Raw genomic sequence first — 13,828 nt, forward strand, 5'->3', positions numbered from 1 at the left:
GCCTGCCCTGTCTCTTCCTTCCCCTCACCAGCAGGGGCCCCAGGATGGAGCACGGGACAAACTCGGCATTTCTTCTTCCTGACTACAGATGTCTCTTGAAGCCTGAATTAGGAATCACTTCTCTAATGTTTTGAAAATTAAAACCAAAAAGGGACATTGCAGAGCATTCTGCGAGTCAAAATGGACAATCTCTCCTTCTTCGTTCTTGAATACATTTTAAAAAACAAGAAGTCATTCCTCTAAAGCATGAGGTGCTCAAAGCCATACACATCCTGTCACAGAACACAGCGATAGTCCTCCAAGCGGTCGTGCCTCACGCCGACAATCTGGTCTCCAAGATGCAGCTCGGCACATAAGCCGGGAAAATTCCACAGGTGATGCTACACTGGGAGGAGCAAGCAGAGGCCGCGGAGTCGACACCACGGCTGACGTCCTCACTGCAGACATCTGCCACTGCGAACTGAAAACTGCCAATGTCACAACAAAGGGGCATCCGTCCTTCCTCCCACACCTGGGTTTAAAACCTCGTTACCTTTTCTAAGTTCGGCCATGACTTTTAAAGTGGTCTTTTAATTACAGAAGGGGTTTTTCTTCCATGTCTTCCCTTACCTCGAAATTAGGTGAGGCCTACAGAGAGTGAAGCATTGACTATCCCGCTTACCACTGGGATAGCGTGAGTGACCCCATCCCCGCTGTCAATGACGATCCCCGTTAACGTACGTTCACCAACTTGTCGGGATGTCCAAGAAGCAGCTAAGGCCAGCACTGCCTGGATAAAAGACGCAGAAACCGTTAGCACACAGGGAACTGTTTCTCAGGTCTTCTGCCTGCTTGTTCTCAGGCTCACTGATAAGCACTTTCTTAGTTACTCCAACTCTACCTCTCAACCTTTCCTATCCTCCATCTCCCCCCCCCCCGCCCCACTGCTCCAAAACTCAAATTCCAAATTATACAAAACACAAATTCACTATACTTAAACTGGACGGGTCAAGTTTTCAATAAAATAAATCAAACGTTTACAAAGGAAAGCCCATGAGAAAGGAACTTCACTATGGAGGAAGAAGATTTTAATTTCCAAGCCACTAGTGCCCAGTGTGGGTCCACAGATGGGTTGCAGTAAGATCACTTGTGAAGTTTTTTTAAAAAACAGATGACTAGAGATCTCACACCCAGAAACTCTCATCTGGTAGGACTAGGGCAGTGGTGCTCAGCCAGGGTCAATGTTGTCCCCCAGGGAAACTTTGGCAACGTCTAGAACCATTCTGGATTGTCACACTTGGAGAAGGGGAGAGTGGTGGTAGTGCTTCTTCTAGTGGGTAGAGGCCAGAAAGCTAAAAATCCTGCAACACACAGGTCAGCCCCCACCACACAGAACTGCACATTCCGAAGCACTGAGGTTGGAAAACCGTGGTCTGAGATGAAGCCTGAGAATCTGTTCTTATGTAAAACACTCTCCAGGCAGCCTTGATGCACTTGGCCATGGTTCAGTGTTTTCTAAAGTGTCTCCCTACTCCACGGAATGTAAATCACCTGGGGAAGAGGAGATTTCTGGTTACATAAATTCGGAAGTGTTGGAATGAACAGATTTCTTCAACGCAGGCATTCTCAGGGCCTTTACTCTGCTAATCACTGTGAATCACCACGTGCAGGCTACAGCACGTGCAATCTCCCAAATTATTTTCCTATGCGACTCCTCCTCCTTTTCCTTAAAAGGGACTAGTATGATGCAGAAAACATTTGGGGAAACACCTATCTCATTAGTCCCCCCAAACTTCAGCTAATTCCTTTATATAGGATGGCAGACAAGTAACCACCAAAACCAACAAAAATCCCCAAGCTATGAAAAAGTAGTTTCAAAGGAAGTTCTGTAAGCTCATAAAACCACAGGAGCCCACAATCCATAGGAGGGACCCTCCAAAAGGTATTTATTTTCTTTTTTAACAGACTCTATAGTATCTTTCCTTTAATATGATCAGGAATGAAAGAAGTCAAAAAAAAGAATCACACCTATATCCCGATCTTGCCACCCAAAGAGAAATGGGTTAGATATTAATGCATGTAAAAACAGCCAGATAAGGGGTGCCCGGGTGGCGCAGTCGTTAAGCGTCTGCCTTCGGCTCAGGGCGTGATCCCGGCGTTATGGGATCGAGCCCCACATCAGGCTCCTCCGCTATGAGCCTACTTCTTCCTCTCCCACTCCCCCTGCTTGTGTTCCCTCTCTTGCTGGCTGTCTCTATCTCTGTCAAATAAATAAATAAATAAATAAATCTTAAAAAAAAAAAAACAGCCAGATAAATCCTATATTAACGATGTAAACATAAAAACATAAACCACAGAACACGTTCTCCACAGTGTTTGAGCTCAAACCTGAGTGGGGTCAGGGTGTGTGCTGAGGGAGTGGGAAAGGGAAGAACACACCTCACGATCTTCCCACAGGGAGCCTTGGGAATCACTGTTTCTTCCACTACTGGACCCCTAAGGTCTGTTGGGAATTGTAAAAATAACTTTGTTTTTACCTGAACCGCAATGTAGAGTCCTGGTACATTAAATGATTCAAACATAATTTCCGCAAGATATTCTCTGTTTTCTGGCGTATTCAGTGGAGGCTCTGTCTGTAAGAAAACATTCACTATATTTAGCCTTCACCCAAATTTCCTGTAATTACATCAGAGCCATAAAAAAAATTAACCTAAAAGCATGTTAATTAGGATACTATCCCATTCCCTAATTTTACAGATAGAGTACATTTACAGTGATTAATTAAAGAAATCGGGCATGGGTCTTAAAAGCTTTAAGATGGCAAAGACCTCTCAAAACATTTCTGCTCTTATTAACCACCCCAAAACAAGAACAAGTTACAGAAAAGGAAATTCCTTCAAGAACATAACACCTAAAATACCCTGAAACTGAAAAGACCTTCAGCAAGCTGCCAAGTGCAGTAAAAACTCAACCAAGACACATGAAGACAGACACCAAAAGGGAACACCAGTGAGTCTAGATCCCAGGCAAAGAAGAGAGCTCTCCGCAGACGAGCAAAAGCAGTCAGCCCTGGCTTGGAACCAGATCCTCAGTTTGAGCAGAAGAGCTGGAGACTCCGCCCAAGCCCCGCCTGCCCTCAGAGCGCAGGAGGCAAAGTCAGAGGAAGCATCTTCGAGGTCAGCATGAGGCAGAGAAGTGAGGCGAGAGGCAGCTTCCCCTAGACCCCGGCCGGCCCCCAGCCCAGCCTGAGCTCACGCACACAGCGAGTCCAGGAGGAACTCCCCCATTCAGAGTCCAGGGGTGAGGGAGGAGGGAGGGCACAGAAACCAGCCAGACACGGTATGGAAATAGTAAAAGAAACAAGAGGGGAGAGAGAGAAAATAGGAAAAACAAACAGCAGACAAAACACACATGCCCAGAAAGATAAAAAAAAAAACAAAGCAGATACAAATCAAGACCAAGAACAACTCAAAAAATTCAAATATCCATTTTAAAATCATCATCATTATCAAAGAGGATTATAGGAAGATAAAAAGAATAAATAAACCTTTTTGTCATTCAGCAGTATGTTGTGAACATTTTTCCATGTCAATAAATATGGACATACATCATACATTTAACGCTGTAAAAAGAAAAAAAAAGAATAAATAAAAATTCTCTGGGCCTGTTGGAAAAAAAAAAAAGTAGTCCACATCACGCGTCATTATAGACTGAACTGTGTCGCCAAGATTCGTATGTTGAAGCCCAACCCCCTCCGACTGTATGTGGAGAAGGGGCCTCTGGGGCGGTGATCACGGTTAAATGAGGGCGTAAGAGTGGGCCCTAATTCACTCTCACAAATGTCTTCATGAGAAAAGGAAGAGACACCCGAGAGCTCTCTCCGTCTCCACACGTCAACACAGAGGAAAGGCCACGTGAGCACACAGCAAGCACGTGGCCACCTGCCAGCCAGGAAGACAGCCCTCACCATGAACACTGCTGACAGGTCCGGGATCCTGCACCTTAAGCCTCCACAGCCGTGAGAACACAAATGACTACTGTTTCAGATACCCAGGCTATGGTATTTTCTTAAGGCAGTTTTCGCACACTGTGATACCTTTCAAGCTGGAAAAGTACAGCTGGGCGGGAGAATAGCTTCATTTCACACTGGGACACGTGGGGCCACACGTAGTGTTCTGAGCAGGCAGGTGTGACCCAAGAATTCTACATCTGGTCACACTGCCAATCAACATGTTACAAAAACAGAACTATCTTTAAACATACAAGAACTTGGAGAAGCCCTTCGTGAATTAACTCTACTAGAAGATCAAGTTCAGCCAAACAAGAAGAATGCACAAAGCACAGCCAAAGACTTACACTGAGCAATTAATCCATGTAGGACGTAGAAAAGACTGTTCTTTTCTGGGATTTACAGAACAGAATACAAACGTTATAAATTACAACAGCAGAAATACTATCAAGCTGAGAGGTATAAAAGGAGAGAATATAAAGACAATGATATCTTTTTATCATGGAATCAAACACATTGCTTTAGACTGACCAAGCATCAGAGGTATTAGCACACATAACGTCATAAATGTTCATATTAGAACAAGTTCAGTAACAACCAATCAAAAGAGGAGATAGAAGAGGAGGTAAGAAAATGTGGAAATGTACCAACGTGCTCACTGGTCACAGGAGGAAATAATCACCCCCTAAACAAATACCAAGTAAATATATACAATCATAGTTGCACTAAAAAATGTTTTTAAAAATACCAAATTATTAGAAAGAATACACACTCACTACAAAGCAAAGAGAAAACCAAGCCATAGTTGCTTTTTATTTAACATTTTATTTATTTAGTTGAGAGAGACATAGTGACAGAGATAGCGAGAGAGAGCACGAGTAGGGAGGAGGGGGAGAAGCAGGCTCCCCGCCGAGCAGGGAGCCCGACATGGGGCTGGATCCCATGACCCTGAGATCATGACCTGAGCTGAAGGCAGACGCTTAACTGACTGAGCCACCCGGGTGCCCCACCAAGCCAGAGTTCTAAAAAATTAACACATAAATAAAACACATTAAAGAGAGAAAGCATAACGTCACGTAAAACAGCTCATCAAAGAGCAAACGTGTCTGTCACGCAGTGGCAGGCCAGCCCAGTGGAGTTCACATGAGGGTTCTAAAGTCCCAGCGGTTGGGTTAAAGCCCAGCCTTCGATTTTACTGTGTTTGGAAAGTGATCTTCCCTCTGTGCGAACTTAGCGGCTACCTCACAGAGGTGGAAAGATGGATAGAGTCCAACTGCACACAGCAGCACCTGGCATGGGGACGGGGCTTGATGAAAGTGAGTGATTTTTACTAAAATCTTCAGCAAACACAAGTGAGAAACCCACCTACTAAAAAGAAAAGCCTCTCAGCTAAGACCATGAAACAAAATCAAATTACGTTCTGTAGGCCAGCGAGCCATGTAAAGCAAGATGCTCCAGAGAGGCCAACGCCAGCACTGCTCCTAGCAGATGAGACACCGATGTGGCACCGCGAAGGGAATGGTTAAGTAAATCATGCCGCGTCCATAGAGGAGAATACGCCACAGCAATTAGGAAGAACGAGCTCTCTCCCTGCCCCCGTGAGACAGTCCATGATCAACTGCTACATGAAAGACAACGGCGTCTCCAAGTCGTACACATTCTCGACTGCTCTTCGGTGTCAGTGATTTTTAATGAAAGCTTTTTAGAAAACGGTGTGGGGAGGGAAACGGGGAGCCACTCCACAGGCACGGAGTTGCCCTGCAAAAGAGGACAGGGACCAGAGTCCTGGTCTGAACTGCGCATTTACAAACGATCAGGAGGGTAAACTTCACATTACATGCTGGTCACAACATTTTTATTTTCTTAAATAAAAGAAAAGGTGTACAAGGTGTGTATTTTGTTACCATTTGTATAAAACAAGAGAGGTTATAATTCATTTGCCTGCACACAATTACCTCTGGAAGAAGAAACAATTAACTGGTTAAGAACTGATGGAGGAGGGTCTGGGGACCAGAACAGAGGGGAGAAGGAAACATACTTTGCGCTGGAAATCCTTCACACCTGTTGAATTCTGCGTTGTGTGTGTGTATTAGCTCATCAAACAAACCGACCCAGCAGCCCCCCGCTGCCCGCTTAGCTTGAGACTCCCGCACAGCAAGTGCTACAAAGCTCACACACCGTGCCACCAGAAAGTTTAATCACAGTGATTAGAACCAATATATTCCCTGGATGGGAGAGAGAAAGCAATCTCAAAACACAGGACAGAAATAACGAAGTCATACACAAAAGCAGGTTGTAAATAAAGGATCTAAATATCACTCAACAATGTATTACTTATGTTGATGTGACTACCTGGAAGGGTGGAGAGTAAATCTGTTAATACCTGTGAAGTGCCCAGCACACACTTAACACTATAAATGTTAGTGTTTATTGTTACAGATTTCTTGCATTTAAAGCACATGATCAATGGCTGCAGAGTCCAACAGTATTGGCTACAATGTCTCTCTCTTAAGGAACCTCCTATCAGTCTGGAAAATGGGCCTAATAACTACCTACCGACCTCAAGGTTGTCGGTGGAATGAAATAAATGAGTTAATACATGTAAACACTTGGGGGGCGGGGAGCCTGGGCACACAGTGCGTATTCAAGAAAGTCAGCTGTAACTATCAATAAATGCTATTCAGACCAGCAGAAATAACATACATTAAAGAGATTTATACTTTTTTCTCACCTTGAAAGGGATCCAAGCACTTTAATAGTAAGTTTATTTTTAAAAAGGGCGGGGGGCATTTAAAGTGCATAGAAGGGGGACAGTATCAAGAGAAAAGGGTTTTAAAAGGTCAGAGGAGAATGAGCATAGGTCACATATAGGTCACATAGGTCAGGGAGTGTTTCCTGCCCACCAGGTAGGAGCTCCCTATGTGGTCCAGAGCAAAAGGTGAGCCGCTGGGAAGACACCAGCAGCAGGAAGTAGATTAACCCTGGCTCCCCGGATCTCTCCTGGGTTTAAGTGCAGTGTCAAACCATGTTCCAAATAACCCCAAATGGATGAAGATTGAGTATAAACATCAAAGGAAAGTAGATTTACTACATAAAAATTTAAAGTTACAAATGTTCAAAAAACATAGCCTACAAAAGCAAGAAAAAAAATCAACTGAGAAAAACATAATCTGGTGCTGACAAAAGCTTCCTATTATATGCAAGAGCTCACAGAATAAACAAAACGCGGGACATGCATACAAACGGGCTCTTACTCAGCCCTAAAAGGAAGGCCATCCTGACACCTGCTACGACATGGACAAACCCGGACATCGTGCTAACAGATATAAGCCAGACACAAAAGGACAAATCCTGTGTGACCCCACGTGCATGAGGGCCCTGGAGTGGTCAGATTCGCAGACACAGAAAGCAGAAGGGTGGGCGCCAGGGGCTGGAGACAGGGACAGGGACGTGTGTTTCACAGGGACAGAGTTTCAGCTTGGGAAGATGGAAAGTTCTGGACATGAGGGTAATGATGGTTGCACAACAGTGTGAATGTACTTCATGCCACCAAATTGTACATTCAAAAATGGCTAAGACGATAAATTTATAGCATGTACATTTTATCACAAAAAAACTTCTAAGAAAAAGTTCACAGAAATCATAGCAATAAGAGAAGCAATAAAACATTGAAATGCACAAGAGCAGAGGACATGAACCAGCAATTCACAGCAGGAAATACCACTAATTCACACGTGAAAAAATGTTTACGGTCAAAGTTCTCAAAAAATGCAAATTAAAAGCAAGGTGAAATTTTCCTCCATCAAGTAATCAGGAATGGTATCAACCAACGCTGACAGGAGCACAAACAGAGTGGCCTCTGGACACTGCAGACAGAGCCTGAGACGGGAAGCCAAAGATTCATACGGTATTTTTTTTTAAGATTTTGTTTGTTTATATGACGGAGAGTGAGCGAGAGCACAAGAGGAGGAAACAGCAGAAGGAAAGAGAGAAGGAGACTCCCCACTGAGCAGGGAGCCTGATGAGGGACTCAATCCCAGCACCCTGAGATCAGGACCTGACCCGAAGGCAGATGCACAACCGACTGAGCCACCAGGTGCCCCAAGACTCATACAGTATTAATACTTCTGGACCCCAAAATCAAACACTGGTAATTCTTTTTATAGAAAAAAAAAAAGGCTCTAAATGTAGAAAGAAACTGTATGTGCAAAGACTGTATTGTTTCTAATAAAATCAAGAAGTTGGAAACATAGTAAACATTTAAAAAGAGCAGAAGAGCTAAACAGACAGAAAGCATCCACTGGACAGGTGACTGCAGAGCCATTCAGACAGGAGTGAGGGAAACCACGTGAGAAAGGCAGGGGACACAGCACTGAGTGTGCGTCATCTCAACATATGAAAAGATACCAGATGTTAATCATTCCACTCACTGCAACAGGACTGTGCAAAGTCCCCGAGGCAGCCTCCGAATGTTGTCATACCCACAGTTCTGTAATAATGGGAAGAAAACCTTCCCAAGCAGGGCAAAGCCCTGGGTCGCGGCCTGCTGGGGAAAGGCCACAGAAACTCCTAAGACAACCTCCTGTCTTGTGAATCCATGCACGGGGAGACTCAACAGCAGCAAGAGAGCCACAGCGCAGAAGAAGCAGCAGCACACTGCGACCGGGCCCTTCCCTGGCCTGCTGGCTCCCTAAAGGGGATCGCGCTCTCCATACAGGTAGGATCCAGCCAGGGTTTCGGAAACAGCTCAGTTCTTGTTTTGCCACTGTCCTCATGCCCGCAGTCACATCACACGCAGAATCCATTCTCCCTCCTGCCTTCTGACAGAGCACCAACCATTCACAGGAGGTGGCAGCAAGCCCAGAGGAAACACATTTCCCACACTTCCTTGTGGACAGGGATGACCAAGTGAGTAAGTTCGGGCCAAAAAGAAGCAAAAGCTGATAGAGTATGGCTTCTAGGAAAGTTCGTTATGAGGTTAGGACTTGAGTAGTAGACTCCCCCTTGCCCTTAAACCTCTATCTTCTCTCCCGGAATGCAAATGCAATGACTGGAGTTACAGTAGCCAACTTGTGATCATGAGGCATCCTTACAGCGGAAGCCATATGCTGAAGATACTGGAGCCCAGAGATCTCTAATGACACAAGAGAACTGCCATACCAGCACTGGCCACCCTACTACGTCTATCAAAGAAAAATAAAACCCCTAACTTGTTTAAATGACTGTTTTTTATACTTTTATTACTTGCTACCAAAAAATTCACCATCTGTGAAGAATTTACACTAAAATCTGTGTATTTCCGATTAAGGGAATATTTATAGTATAATTAGGTTCTCCTGGTTCTTGAATAAAATTCAGCATTATTAAGGGCAATATCCTCAAAAGTTTTGAGAAACATAATTATAAATCCATTTCTTCCTCAATCCTCCATTTCTTCTACACTTCCTACTGGTAGCTGTTCCTTTAGGAGATCAAATTTATTTATTCGTTCATTCATTTATATATGTAGAACACTTCATGATTTGCGCAGGGGCCATGCTAATCTCTGTATCATTCCCACTTTAGTATAGTTGCTCCCAAAGCGAACACGGATCAATTTAAATAAAACTTTCCAAAACCATTATGTATAACAAGACCTAAAGTGGAAGTACTGAGTTTTTATTTTTTTTAAATACTGAAGCATATGATTAAAATATCACATGAATGCAAGCAACATAAACATTTTTATTCATAACAATGGTAAAATATCATCTGGTATTGATTCAGAAATGAATAATTAATCAGGACCATAGAAATCAATCCATATTTCTGGATAAGGACAGCAAAATGAACACGTGTACCTAATATTACTCCACTCCCATATGCCTCTGTAACAGCAATAAAGAAACCTTTTTAAAAATATAAATCCTCCAGGAAGGAGAGTGGGAGAGGAGAGGACACTGTGCTGGAATCTGGAAAGCACGTGGCCGGTGGGAACAAACTTAGCAAACCCAAGGAAGTCCAGCTCTGCCCTGGCCGGCGGCTATGGTATTGCCCAGAGCAGGTCTACATCATTTGCAACTCAGAACACACCACGTGTGATAGTTAATTTTATGTGTCAACTCGACTGGTCTAAGGGATGCCCAGAGAGCTGGTTAAACATTATTTCTGGGTGTGTTGTGAGGCTGTTTCTGGAAGAGATTAGCATTCAGTAGACTGAGTAAAGAGATCTGTTCTCACCCATGTGCATAGGACCAGAATAGAACAAAAAGGCAGAGGATGGGAGATTCTCATTCACTCTCTCTCTCTCTCCCCCCCCACCTTGACGTGGGGTGCCCACCCTCCCTGCTCGTGGGCACTGGAGCTCCTCGTTCTCGGACCTTCTTGAGCGGCATGTGCTGTTTGTTCGTTCTTGCTTGATTCATATTCAAAAAATTTGCAAATCTCTTCTGAAGTTATAACTCAATTTCCACTCAAGAGCACTGCAATTCTTTAAAATACATGATTCTATTTTGACTCCAAGCAACTCAGTATTGAAAAGAGTATGATTCCCATTTGCTATCTGCTCAATCCACATGACCAATATGACTGGAGTCTCTGAAACTTCTTGAAAAATATGAGCTGTAATGAGCTCATCCTCACCCTGTATGTTCCAACGTCTGCTTATAGCAGTCAGAAAGAACAATTTTGTGAGCTACCGAGGGACCTATGATTTAGACCTCTGAGACTCTCCAACACCAAGAAGCTCTTATCCGATGTAGCAGTTCAGTAAATGTCTTCAATTAACTTCTACGACTTGGCCATAAATCTCTAGCCTTGCTTTACTCCCCTTTAACTGTTCCATTAACTGATTATTAAGGGTATAAACCTGAAAGAAATTTACCATTCTCACCACTTCCTCAAGCACCTCCTGCAACGAATGGAATGGACTTGCGGAATTCAAAGCACAATGTGCATAATAGGATATTTTCTTATCTTTAATTTAATAAACTTGATTCTTTTTGAACATTCATTACAGATACTCCATTTTAGCCAATGGACTTCAGCTTTTCCATATTGAAACACCTCCAATTCCTTCCTGGTAAGTGGTTTTACCTTACTGGCCTTTATGCCAGCTAAATCAGAAAAAAATTTCTTTCAGGAAAAGCTTCCTGTGTGGCGATGTCCTGGTGGCCTCCTCCATGTGGAGTGAAGGGGAGAACTCCTGGCCCAGAGAGCTGGAGCAGACAGAAGGAAGTAGCTGGGCACGGTGCCTGCTTCTAAAATCCTATCCAACAGGTAGTTATGTGATGTGCTAGAGGAGGAAAAATGCCAAATGTGACAGGTGGGAGCCTGTGATTTGTTTTGGCTATAAAGACAAAGCCACACAGACACACTGTCAGTTTCCTGGCTCCATTTATTTTACATAAACCACTGTAGATACACAGCGTAGAATATATGCAGTGGCCTGTAAAACACAGGACCTGTACTTGGCAATTCCCAGTTGTGAAGATACAGCCAGAAAGAAGATCAGAGCACTTTCAAGGACTTGCTTTAATAGACATTAAATATACAGATTCCACTAACTACCATAATAGCCTTATAGTTAACATATTTTAAGTCAGATAATTCTAAAGAACACTCCATATTTAACATTAGAAAGAATTATATAATTGGATCTGGGACCATTTGACAATATACTTGCGTGGAAAAAATCCAATGCTAAATTATGTACGTTTTAATATGCAGCTTATGTTACATGCAATTGCTCTCTATAAAGCAAGTGTTGTGAACAAGTAATTAATTTTAACTTAAAAAGAACATTTCATGGAAGGAAACACATAATGTTGAGTAGAACAACTACTAAAGATTCCATAACCAAGAGACATTTCTCCTCATTTCTTTGTAATGTTTTATTTTATCTGAACAAGATTAATTAAGTACCATAATCGGGGCCCATAACTCAGCTCAATTTTATTTTATAATAAGATTTAAACCCTGGGGCGCCTAGCTGGTTCATTCGGAAGACCATGAGACTCTTGATCTCGGGGGTCATGAGTTCAAGCCCCATGTTGGGTGCAGAGATTACTTAAAAATAAACTAAAAAAAAAAAAAAAAAAAGATTTAAACCCTGGCAAAATAATATTTTGACTCAGTTTCCTCTGCTATAAAGCAAAAATCATAGTCATCAAGTTACTTCAGGAGGATATCAAAGTACATAGTTGGTTTCCTACCCAAATGCATTCCTCCCTCCATCTTCCTTACAAATGGAGGCCTGTTTAGGTACTTACCCTCCCGGGGCCAGGTGATCAGAGACAGTCCCCCACCCAGCCCCAGGGAAGAAATGTGATTAGTCTACACCTATCAAGGTAATTCCATTGCCCTTGCTAGTGACCAGGCCAGGCAGGGACAGATGGGACACATCCGCGGGGAAGATTCCCAGGAAGGGGACTCTTCATGCCTACAAAGCACTTCTACCTCTGAAAGTGTATGAACTGAAGGTGGAATAGCGGCTTGGGCGGTCACCCTGGAGCCTGGGGGGACCCAACACAAGAGGCCACACTAGAGCCCGAGGGTAACCAGCCCTGAAACCTCCCAGTTCTGGCCTTCCTGTTCTGAGAGATAATGAGCCCCTTTTGATTTTAGACATTTTTGTTAGGCCTTCTGTTATTTGCCAAAAAAGCATCCCAATTCATACAAATAGATTTGATAAGAATTAAAAACTCTCCAGAGAAGAATATCTTGAGTTTAAAATCTAAGTAATCTGAAAAAACAAAATCTAAGTAATCTGGAATTTTGAGGGCTATGGTCCTCTCAGTTCCAGTTACTCACCATTAAAAAGTAATGATCCTCAGGTTCAGCTCGAAGATACTTAAAAATCACTTGTTCCATGAACCTTTCCATAAGATCCCAGTCTTCAATTATTCCATGTCTTATTGGCCACTATGGCAAGAGAAACCGAAATACAGCAAGCTTCAGTTCATAACAGTAAAACTCAGAGCCCCACAATGCCAGCCCAGGACAGACTGGGTTAGTAGACAGCATGGCCTCCTGCACAGGGACTGACGCTAACTCACAGAAAGAAACAACAGGCACTTCAGCAGAGAGATTAAGCTATACTACCGTTTATATTCTACTGCACCCACTTCTAAGCACAAAGAACCGTCTTAACAATGGGTAACAGATGGAAAAGTGCACACAAGCCACGATACCATTCAATCTGGAGCTTTTTTCCTAGAACAAATTTCTACTTAATTTTAGTCCTTTTTTTTTAATTAATCAATCTGTAACTTCCCATATCTGACAGGTTAATTTATCAACCTGCAATTGCACAGGAGCTGATCTTGCTTTCGCATGTAACCCAGCGCTGCCGGTGTCAATTCTGCCTTCCAGAGTTTTGTAAATTCACTTGATTCCCTAGATCAAAGATACCCCATTCAAAAACACATAAGAATAAAAATAGACCCATAACTCGTAAGTACAATTTCCAGATAATCTGCCATTTTGCGTTATTCATTCTACCACTCTGTTCTTGGCTACACACTTAAAGAAGCAAATTCCTCTCAGGAGCTCACCTTCGTGGCGTATGTGGGCTTATCTATGGCCTCATCCCCAATGAAAAAGTCCAGGTCATCGACTCCCCTCAACACCCTCCTTTGGGCTTGATCAACTACCTTTGCCGACTCTCTGATGGCAATACCTTAAAAAAAAAAAAAGAAGTACAAAGATTTCCATCACTATTCACATTTATTTGAATGATCAAGAAAGGATATACTATAATCCCCATGTATGTACAAGTAAATTTTCAATGTTAGGGTTTTATCCAGGGTGGAGGTGTTCACAGAAAAGGCACTATCAATGAGTACATAAAATACAGAACCA

The 13,828-nt window shown here is 43.0% G+C and overlaps 1 protein-coding gene and 1 pseudogene across 5 annotated transcripts in view; both read right to left on the reverse strand.

Annotated features, from left to right (window-relative positions):
- ACTR3B (actin related protein 3B) overlaps nt 1-13,828 on the reverse strand; it is an 80,583-nt gene that overhangs the window by 35,121 nt on the left and 31,634 nt on the right. For 3 of the 5 annotated variants that reach the window (XM_045792253.2, XM_045792250.2, XM_045792249.2), the window contains 4 exons: nt 13,522-13,646; nt 12,779-12,889; nt 2,517-2,612; nt 662-769 (listed from right to left, as the gene is read on the reverse strand). In XM_045792253.2, coding sequence (XP_045648209.1) covers nt 662-769; nt 2,517-2,612; nt 12,779-12,850 — 276 coding nt within the window. In that variant the 5' untranslated portion in view covers nt 12,851-12,889; nt 13,522-13,646. Of the gene's footprint in view, nt 1-661; nt 770-2,516; nt 2,613-3,526; nt 3,602-12,778; nt 12,890-13,521; nt 13,647-13,828 lie in introns of those variants that run through there. The other 2 variants (XM_045792251.2, XM_045792252.2) reach the window with 2 other exon arrangements.
- Nucleotides 9,488-9,573, reverse strand: LOC123789678 (U6 spliceosomal RNA; annotated as a pseudogene).

The sequence above is a fragment of the Ursus americanus genome, chromosome 3 (assembly GCF_024610735.1).
Source record: "Ursus americanus isolate L20-20 chromosome 3, mUrsAme1.1.p, whole genome shotgun sequence".
Lineage (NCBI taxonomy): Eukaryota > Metazoa > Chordata > Mammalia > Carnivora > Ursidae > Ursus > Ursus americanus.